Consider the following 10,456-nt stretch of genomic DNA (forward strand, 5'->3'; position numbering starts at 1 on the left):
GATGCACGTTTCAAGATCATCATGGCTCCAGCATTCATGCACCTTGATGCCTCCAAGGGGTTAATTCCTGCTGAGTCAAGATCTGATCCCAGGGAACAGGCTCCTCAGGAGAACAGAGAGCTTGCCTTCCTGGGAGGGACAGGGCACTGAGAATCCATGCCCCAGGAAGCCTGTTGTCCTACACCACACGTGGCAGTGCAGCTCTGCTGATCCCTGCAGGGCTGTGCTGACTGACACCATCTGAAAATGCAGGCAGTGACTTGGAGGACATGTCCACAGCAAGGACAGGGAAGCAATTCCTGTGCAGTGATGCTATATTTGTGATGATAATCTTGATTAGCACAGGCAGTGTGTGACCTCTCAGTTATCCAGGCAGACTGCTCTAACAGCTCCTCCAGTGCTATGAAATCTGCTGAACATGGTTTTGAGAGCTCAACAGAAGCCATTCTTCACCATGCAGGTCAGACGTGTGAGCCAAAGCGAACCCCCACCAAAGACACCCAAGCAGCTGATCACAAAACCCACGTGATGCTGTCACGTGTACATCTCCCTTGACCCTTTCACACCAAGCTCCTGTCTTCAAAATATTTTTGTTCCTAGCCTGTACCGTGAGGGAGGGAGAGACAGAAATGCCAACACACCCTCCCATGTCTCCCAGGAGCTTTCTATTATGGAGCTGCTTTTCTCAGAGGCTCAGTGTAACTCTGCTGCTATCACCACATCATAAAGAAAAGGAGATCTTCTTAAGTTAGGCACATGAAGAGGACTAGCCCTGAAGAAAGTCAGGGTTACAGCACAAAGCATGGTGGTTCACTTTGTCAGCAGCTCTGTCCACCTCAGAGTGCTTGAAGCTCCATCTGAGGCCTCATTCCTTGGCTTCTCCCCAAGCTTTCCTGGACATTCTGCCAGCCTGAATCCCCAGCAAGAGAGAGAATTTGATCTCCTCTGCCATTCCCTCTGTTAACTTCTCACCAAAGTTACTCTCCTGTGGATCAGCTTTTTCCATTTGTTTTTAAAAGTCTATATATTTCACAGAATTATTTCAGTTGGAAAAGACCTTTAAGCTCATTAAGTCCACCCGTTCACCAGCACTGCCCAGTCCCCACCTGCGTAAAGGACGCAGCAGCCTTTTCTGTTCAGGAAAAGGTTTTTGGGGTCTTGAAGAATTAACTGACATCAGAAGAAAACAAAACTGCACCCAGAAATATTGTAGCACCTCAAGGAAAAGCAACCATATGGTTTGCAGCATTTAAGTTCCTCTCTGGCCTGCCTGGGAGTTTCTGGAGAGAATCCCCTCTCCTTTTCCAGTGGAACACTGCACGTTTGCCGAGATAAAAGAGGCACAGCCCTCTTCACTTACACTATCTTGTGTCATTGCAACGTGTCCTTCTGGGGCCCTTGAGACCTTGGAGACTGTAGGCCAGGCTCCGCAAGGGGTGATGATTTAAAGTCCCCTAAAGGCAGCAGGGATCTGACCTGAGCAGGGTCTACGCTGCAGCAGATCCCACAGCCAGGGAATACTAGGGCATGGATGCTTCTCGCCAGGGATGACATCTGCTCAATACAACCCCATTTGAGGCCAGATTTTCAAGTAGAGAGCACAAAACATGAGCAGCAACATGCAGATTCCTGATCACACAGATGACATAGACTCCCATTTTTACTACCATATTACACGTTGTGATGCTTAGAACACGCCCAAGCTTATTTTTATTCCATGAAGAGCTACAGGCCAGGCTCTGTAACAGGTCAGAGTTTCTCCTTTTTTTAATTTAATTGCAGTATTACATTCTGGCAGGTCTCCTGATCTAATTAGCATGTCACTGCCCTTCACAGCAGCATTATTCACATTCATTCATTCAAGTTTTCAGTCCTAAGTAGAAAACTGAGAAGAGCTTGCTCAGCAGAGACAGGACTGCAAAGACCCCGGTGAACCCGAAGAGACATCAATACTAGGATTCCCAAATTGTCCCTGTGAGTACAGAAACACATAGATATTGGAAACCTGGAGTTCTTCCCTTGCAAGAAAAGAGCCTTCTCAGCAAGCATGAGGCCTGAGCTTCATCACTACACCCCGTTTCCACCGTCTACAACGCTCACCTCAGGAACTCGGGAAGCCTGAACAAATCCCTGAGCTTCGCCTTCCCTAAACTAATCAGTATTTTCAGTTAAATTCTGAGGGCCACTCATCAGCATGCCACAGCAGCACAACAGGCCCAGGCTTTCATCCTAAATCCTGCTGCTCTGTTTTCCTGTTACCCCACAGCAGGCAGAGCAGGAAGATTCAACTGCGTTTCCATTTAAAAACACCTGAAAACATGTATGGACAGAAAAAGGTTCAGAAGTGGGCCTTCAGGATGCTTTTAAAGCCCTAATCTGAACGAATCCCTGTGTTTCAGCACCCTCGGATGTTTTAAGAGGGATTCAGGACGCTGAGAGAACCCGACGCGTGAGGGGAACTGGGGCTTTTGTCAGCTCAGAACCAGATGTCCTCGTTTGAGACACCGTCAGCAGGTCTGACCGCAGCCCTTCAGGAAGAAAAGTCCGTCACCAACCGTAAGCGAGTGAAGCCGGATCGACACGAGGGTGCTGGTGCCGGGGCTGTTCCTGGTGCCGGGGCTGTTCCCGGGGCCTTTCCCGGGGCTGTTCCTGGGGCCGGGGCTGTTTCTGGGGCTGTTCCCGGGGCCGTTCCCGGGGCCGGGGCCGTTCCCGGGGCTGTTCCCGGGGCTGTTCCCGGGGCCGGGGCCGTTCCCGGGGCCGTTCCCGGGGCCGTTCCCGGGGCTGTTCCCGGGGCTGTTCCCGCTGCCGCCGAGGCCCTGAGGCCCCGCGGCCTCCCCGGCTTTTCCCGCCGCTTTCCCGCGCGGGCTCCTCCCGCCTCACGGCGCCTCCGCTGCGGCCCCGCCACAGCCAGCTCTTCCGTTCCCTGCAGAAAGCGCTCGTGCCTCTCGGCCTGCGAGCTCCCCACACCTTTCCCTTCGGGTTTCCCTTCTCCTTGTCTCTGTTCTCCGTCCCCAGCGGCGCCCGGAGATGGCGGCGGCGCGTGCGGCCCGCGGGAGCGCCGCTCGCCCCCCGCGCTGCCCCGCGCGGCCCCGCGGGCGCGGCTGCTCGTGCGGGGCCCAGAATTGAGCCCCGCTTGGAGAATCGGTGCGTCTCAAAAGTGTCCTTGGGGGCTCGCACGCTCGACGCAGTGAAACGGAGACGAGAATTCGACGCTGCACTGGCAGCGCTGCTCAGAGATGTTTTTACAGACTAAACCCACCCCACGGGCACAACGCCTTTGCAACCAGGGCCAGCTTGTCTGCTACAGCTTCATGCACGTGGATTCCTGATTTTACTCCTGTGTTTCACGTTACAACACTTACTACAACTCCCTGCTTTTCTCATTCCGTGAAAGGCCTCAGTTAAGCACGTGTCCTCCACGAACAATTAAAACGCGACAGAACCAAGGAAGCAAACTCTTATCTAGATTAAAGGAGCCATTTTTTAAAGTCATTTTGGAATCTTTGCAGTGATTCCCTGGCACCCGTTAGGGCTGTGCACAAAACAAAATGAAATTAATTCACAGAAAAACCAAGTATTGAAGAAGCTCTCCAATTGCTTAGATTTCAAGAAGCATTTACATCCCCACAGAAAGAAGCTGAGACAAGGGGGGGGAAATCATTGTTGCCACCTAAAATAACAAGGAGACACTCAGACTTGCACATATATGTCATATTTTACCTGGAACTGCCTATTTACTTTGAAACAAGACTCAGTGGCACTGCTGTGTTTGGGGCCAGATTTTGGTGGACCCTATGGTTACGTGGTAAGGTTCAGCACACTTTGCAAAGTACAAAGGCTCTTACTTAGGCTACTGCAAGGCTTTCTTTTATTTTTTTACAGTCTGAGCTATCTCTGGTCCAAGTTTGATGTGCATTTTTAACAGTAATTAGTACATGTTGGAGAGGTACTATGAAATATATTTAATTTTCCCCCTGCAAATGGATTCTTATCCGATAATGATCAAACTCTGGCAGGTCAAAATTTGCAGAAGTACAATTCCTGTATTTATGAAATGGCAGTTACAGCAGGAAATAAGTTTCAGTGACACGCAGGCAGGGATACAAATTGCCAAATAATTCTAATTCAACATTTAACCATTCCACACCTTTTTCCAAATTCCTATATAAGGTGTACGGGTCACACCGTTCGTTCTGCCTGCACCAGCATCAGCTCTGCAGTCAAGATGAAATTCACTGTGAGTATGCATGCTTTCTTCTCCTTACAAACTGAAACTTTCATTGGCATTCACTGTCTCTCTCTCTCAGAAGTGCCCATGTCTGTCTATAGCAAAAGGAGGGGTTCTCTGGAGAGACTTTTCTGCTCCAGACCCTATTTAACCTAAAGAGATGAAGAAGTAAGGCTTTTTTTTAAGGCTTTAACTGTTCATTAAGCAATTTACAGGAAGCCAAATTCATGTTCATTTTGTCAGTGCTTCAGCTAAACCACAGCAATGCCCTCATGGATAAATCAGCAAGAATTACTTACTTTAGGTGGCCATTGCAGTTCCACTAGTGGAGCAAAAAAAGGATCCAAGGGGTTCAACACCAAATTAGGAAAAATAGGCACTGGGATGCTTATGACCAGACGTGTCAGCCAGACCTGCAGTAACACTTCACTTTCCCATTTCCATTTCAGATTGTGGCTACCGTCCTTCTTGGACTCTGGCTGGCTCCAGCCCTTGCTACAATACTCGTGAGTATGGTGACCAAGTGACACATTCACTGCTGCTCTTCCTAGATTCCCTGCTTCTTGAGCTTTCCTTCCTTCTTTCCCCATCCCTTTGGAGGAAAGGGTTCTACAACGTCTTTCCCACATACAACTCTCCAAATCCCAAAATACAGCTGCAAGATCACAGAATCACAGAATCATTGAGGCTGGAAAAGACCTTTAAAATCATCAAGTCCAGCCTATGACCTGACACCACCACATCAGCCAGACCTCGGCACTCAGTGCCACATCCAGCCTTCCTGTAAACATATCCAGGGATGGTGCCTCCACCACTTCACCGGGAAGTCCATTCCAATGTCTGATCACCCTCTCCATCAGGAAGTGCTTCCTGATATCCACCCTAAACCTCCCCTGCAGCAGCTGGAGGACAGGCCCTCTTGGCTTGTTGCTGGTTGCCAGGACAAAGAGCCCAACCCCGACCCGACTCCAACCTCCCCTCAGGGAGTTGAAGAGAGGGAGAAGTTCCCCTCTGAGTCACCTCAGTTGCCTCCTAGGATCCAGGAAAAGAATCCTTAGGGCTCCCCCAGGGTGCCACAGCCTTAACTCTTTGTCCTAGGAATCTCCTGTGCTCACCAAAGGTGCTCCCTCTGGGCCCGCGTTTCTTCTCTCGGAGCAGCGACTTTCTAAAGCTTTGAGGGGGCTGAAAAACCTGCAAGACTAAAACTGTTCTACAATTTTCTGTTCCAGTTACCAAATCCCAATGGACTCCAGCAAGTCGTAGACCAGCAGCCATCCACATCCATCACCAGGCAAATCACCGTTAATGGACAGTTACAACTTGTGTTCATCAACAGGCAATGGCGCGTGGCAACTATCGAGCAACAGGGCGGCTTCAGGTCCTGGAAAACCATCTGGGACTACAACACCGTGAGTGGCAAGGAGCATGCTTTTTCAGAACATGTACAGGCAGACTAGCTCCTGGGCAGCTGACCAAGATACAGGCCTTGCTTCTTTACTCATGACCTTTTGGGTGCAAGCTGTGGCGTAAAAGCCATCTGCATGCATTACTTCTTGGAAGACAGGCTTTCTTCTGATCTTCATCACTGAACAACTGAATCCCGACTTGTCCATATCTTTACTTTACAGGGCTTTATTGCAACCAAAGTGCTGCCAGAGAGAGTTTGCTACGTTTCCGTCATGAACAGAAGCCAGATGCCCACCTTTGATTCACTCCTCACTCAGGTCGATTACATGAGGGTAAGAAGCTCCTCTAATGCCAAGTAAACTGATGCCAGAGACCTTGCTACGTTCAGAAGCAAAAAGGGCAGGTACAGAAGGGCAGGCTGGTGAGCACAAACATTCATCTCTAGCTACAGGTCCAGGCTTGCTTGCACTAAGCTGCATCGCTGTGCCCCTGAAGCTCATCTCAAGTCCTTGCTTACCAGCAAGGAGGAAGCATCCTGGAGTGGGCTTTCAGGAACCTGGGGCAAAATTCCACCATCGATTTTGAAGGCCTGTGTCAGTCCCAGCCATCCCTGGCGCAGCGGGTCTTTACCCTGGAGACAGGTCATGAATAGACTTCTCCTTCCATGCTTCCAAGTTACAACCTGAGGACCCGCAGGGAGAGAGGGCAGTAAGTGGCTGAGGAAATGCTGTTGTAGGAGGCCTGTGTTCACATACTGACTGCACTGCTCTGTTCCTGCTCAGCTGTTGCAGGGAGTTTCCAGTGCTCTGGAAACCTTCACTCCCTTAGAAAGCTCTGCCACAGGAGATGGCTGCAGCACTTGTCTCACAGTGCATTAACAGCCTGCACTGGATTTGGTTTTGAGTAAAACACCAAGCTCTGAGTCAGCATGCCAGAAACAGCAATACGCATAGCATGAAATGGACTGAGCACTCATCTTGCTCAATGATGGTATCTGATCCTCAGAACCTGCAGTTCCAAGGACAGCTGACAAGGCAGCTCACATTCGTCACCCAGGGACTTGTCCGTGACCTCCAGGCCTATGGATCCAGCATCTATGCCATGTGCAGAGGACTCCCAACCTACGTGGCTACTCAAGTCTATGGTGAGTGCAAGCAAGGGAACCATGGCTGTAACTAAGCAGGGGTCTTGTCTTTTCCTGCGAGCTGCTGTTCTGCAAAGCCTGCCAGGAGGAAGGGGCTCTACAGAGCAGGCCTGGGCTGCTGCATCCTGACACAGCAGCAGCTCCACTTGCCTGCTGCTTGCTTTGCTCTGAGAATTGCTTTGCTCCTTCAGCTGGCTCCATATGGTTAAAAATGCAAGTGCAACGTGCCAGGCATTAAGGGCTGCCAATGAACGCCCAGATCGCTCAACACCATCTTAGGTACCACCTCATGCTTTTGCTCTCTTCTTCTTTCTGAAGGTCCCCAAAACACTTTCAACCTGGGATCATGCATCAGACTTGATGTCCTGCGGCTCGTGGAGCTTAGGTACTGTCGTGCCAACATCAATGGCAACATCAACGGCAACATCAACGGCAACATCAATGGCAATATGAACATCGGTGTCAAGGGCCTTCCTTGAGCTGACCATGGATGCTCAAGAGCTGCTGCACAAAGCCAGCCCTGATGCTGTTCTTCCCTGGCATCTCCTCTTTTGATTCAGATCCTGAAACAGATCAATTGTTGACCATATCTTTCCATTAAAGACCTTTAGCATATATTAACTCTGGCTGCTTTCTCATCATTATACCCTTGTGCATCTACGAACCTACCCAAAATGTATTGTGAGTGCATCTCTTCTGCCCCTCTTGAGGTGCTTTTTAAAGGCTCCTGTTCCCACAGGGCACACCCAGAGACACCCCTGGCAAGTATCAGAGTAGGCACGTTACAGACAAGGCCTACGGAAGGAGACTTTCTTTTCCCTTTGCAGGGAAAGGTGCGTCACATTGAAAATCTTTGTTCTTGTGGCACAAAGGTAGAAGGAATGAAGGGCTACACAGCCAATTCAATGGAGGAGGAGTCTAATTTGTAGCATTTACACCGTTGGTGTGTTGCAGGAATGAATCCTCCATTTTTTCTAGCACAGAGCAAGGACTGGCTAGAGGATCCATGCTGAATAATCGGGTGGATGTAGATTGGCGTCAGATGGACACACAGTATAAGTACAGGAACCGAGCCACACAAGACAGTGCAACATTCCAGGCTCCCAAACATCTCTAACAAATCTAATCAGCCTTGAAGATGCAGAAAAAAAGCAGCCCTGATTTTCTTTCCCTAATGCTGCAATGGCACTGGAAAGGGAGATGAAGGGAAGCATCAGAGTAGGCACGTTACAGACAAGGCCTACAGAACGGAGACATTCCCCACATTTGCAGCACTTTGAAAAGGGCAAGTCCGACACTGCAAAGCCAACAGTCCCTTAGGATTTCTTTTTTAGACCTGTAGGATTATGTGAAACCTAGCCAGGAAATCTGAATCTTTCATCCCGTGCAGCTCTGCTCCCTCCTGCTGGGCATGTGTGCTTATCCTTCTCCCTTAAAAACAGGGGAAACCAAGCTGCACAAGACCCTAATACTCATCTCTCCAACCAGTGCTCCATCAGTGCTGCTTGCTCAGTCACTTGCTCCAAGTCAGATGCATGTTTCAAGATCATCACGGCTCCAGCATTCATGCACCTTAATGCCTCCAAGGGGTTAATTCCTGCTGAGTCAAGATCTGATCCCATGGAACAGGCTCCTCAGGAGAACAGAGAGCTTGCCTTCCTGGGAGGGACAGGGCACTGAGAATCCTGGCACCTCAGCTGGGGCTTGGACCTGGTCATGAGAGCATTCAGAGTTTCAAGCTGAGGTTCTTAGAAAACGCCCAGATGGTGCAGCAGAGGCAAATGAAATGAGAGCAGGGCAAAGTCAGAGAAAAGCCAGAGTCAAGGGAGTGCTCGATCCCTTGTCAAATGAGAGCAATGCACGGCAGAAAGCAGCCTTCTCGGCCACTGCGTGTCAGCCTTGAGTTGGATGTTGTGCAGTTGCAGTGGAAAGGCACACAAGCCATGCCCAGGGAAGCCTGTTGTCCTGCACCACACGTGGCAGTGCAGCTCTGCTGATCCCTGCAGGGCTGTGCTGACTGACACCATCTGAAAATGCAGGCAGTGACTTGGAGGACATGTCCACAGCAAGGACAGGGAAGCAATTCCTGTGCAGTGATGCTATATTTGTGATGATAATCTTGATTAGCACAGGCAGTGTGTGACCTCTCAGTTATCCAGGCAGACTGCTGTAACAGCTCCTCCAGTGCTATGAAATCTGCTGAACCATTATGAGTTTTCTATTAAGAGCTTTCTATTATGGAGCTGCTTTTCTCAGAGGCTCAGTGTAACTGTGCTGCTATCACCACATCATAAAGAAAAGGAGATCTTCTTAAGTTAGGCACATGAAGAGGACTAGCCCCGAAGAAAGTCAGGGTTACAGCACAAAGCATGGTGTTTCACTTTGTCAGCAGCTCTGTCCACCTCAGAGTGCTTGAAGCTCCATCTGAGGCCTCATTCCTTGGCTTCTCCCCAGGCTTTCCTGGACATTCTGTCAGCCTGAATCCCCAGCAACAGAGAGAATCTGATCTCCTCTGCCATTCCCTCTGTTAACTTCTCACCAAAGTTACTCCCCTAAGAAATAGCTTATTTTTTGTTGTCAAACCTCCACGTATCTGTTTATCTCAGGGCCAGTCAGAAACCAACAGAGGAGATTCTCAGTCTCCTTTTAACCTTAGGCAGACCACATGCTATTCATGAGTGACAAGAAAACACTTCATTAGGTTGCAGTAGCAGCTGGCCCTAAATAGTTCTCTAAGGTTGCTCAAGAAATGCACACTAGCCCCCAGAGAGGTAGTTTTTCTTCTACCCCTCCCATTTTTACAACTTCTATTTCAGCTCATAAGGTTTTGAAAAAAGAACAAAAGTAATACATCCATAGTCTAGTCTCATGTCCTTCCTCAGGGTAGTAAGATATTCCAGTACATACACAAAACTCTCAATGCAAAGTCCTATGATTGTGCAATTCAAGCTTCACAACCATAAGCAGATTCATCCCAGAACATCCCTGTGAAACTCTAAAATCCTCAAACCCTACCTGCTTACCTAAGCACACCCATGCTGGCTACAGGAACTGCAGCTCCACACTCCACTATCTGCCAGCAGCCTCATCTCCCAGGCTTGGTGCAAGCAGCTCACTCAGATGTGCAAAGCACAAGTGGCAGCTCCACCTCTTTTCCACAGCTCCCCAAAAGCAGCTGCTGCTCTCACATGTTGCCTGCCAGGGCTGGGGCAGGTGCTCACCCTCAGTTCAGGCAGCATCCCAGCTACCTCAGCAAAAGGTTCTGAGTTATGGGGCTTCTTTCTGTTTGTTGTAGAAAGCCTGATACCCTGACATAGAGCTTTTGCCTGTGCAGTCACGAGCTGTGTTACTGCTCTTTCAGTGTGAGAGAGCAACTGAAAGATTCACACTCACTCTCCCAACTCCTCTTGAGCTGAGGTATGGAAGCCGAAACTCTCCACCTACAAAACACCTTTCTGCCCTGTTTAGACTATTGAAGTATATGAAAACAAACATGTCACTGTAACAATAATGCTTTATAAAGGGGTAACACAGTGTTTAATGTTACATTTTTCCAACCAAAAATTATCATGCCTACTCCTGTACCTCAAGCCTTGTATTTGGAGGCACAAGCTCCACTCTTTGGGTCAAGATGAAAAGTTGACTCTTTTAAACAAAATATTGCAGACCACCTTCTC

The 10,456-nt window shown here is 49.2% G+C and overlaps 1 protein-coding gene across 1 annotated transcript; it reads left to right on the top strand.

Annotated features, from left to right (window-relative positions):
• Positions 1-2,486: 2,486 nt before the first annotated feature.
• Positions 2,487-7,258, top strand: LOC127394666 (uncharacterized). Its single transcript, XM_051640764.1, has 7 exons — positions 2,487-2,556; positions 3,016-3,144; positions 4,678-4,751; positions 5,458-5,637; positions 5,857-5,944; positions 6,618-6,779; positions 7,098-7,258. Exons 1-7 carry the CDS (start codon positions 2,487-2,489, stop codon positions 7,256-7,258), a joined length of 864 nt encoding a protein of 287 aa, XP_051496724.1.
• The last annotated feature ends 3,198 nt before the right edge of the window (positions 7,259-10,456 follow it).

The sequence above is a fragment of the Apus apus genome, chromosome 26 (genome assembly GCF_020740795.1).
Source record: "Apus apus isolate bApuApu2 chromosome 26, bApuApu2.pri.cur, whole genome shotgun sequence".
NCBI lineage: Eukaryota > Metazoa > Chordata > Aves > Apodiformes > Apodidae > Apus > Apus apus.

Excerpts from the sequence above, each read along its gene's own strand:
- LOC127394666 (XM_051640764.1), top strand. The coding sequence starts at position 2,487 with ATGTCCTCGTTTGAGACACCGTCAGCAGGTCTGACCGCAGCCCTTCAG. Across the intron at positions 2,557-3,015 it reads AGAAAAGTCCGTCACCAACC|CGGCGCCCGGAGATGGCGGC; the intron begins GTAAGCGAGTGA and ends CTCCGTCCCCAG. Across the intron at positions 5,945-6,617 it reads GCCCACCTTTGATTCACTCC|CAATGATGGTATCTGATCCT; the intron begins TCACTCAGGTCG and ends ACTCATCTTGCT.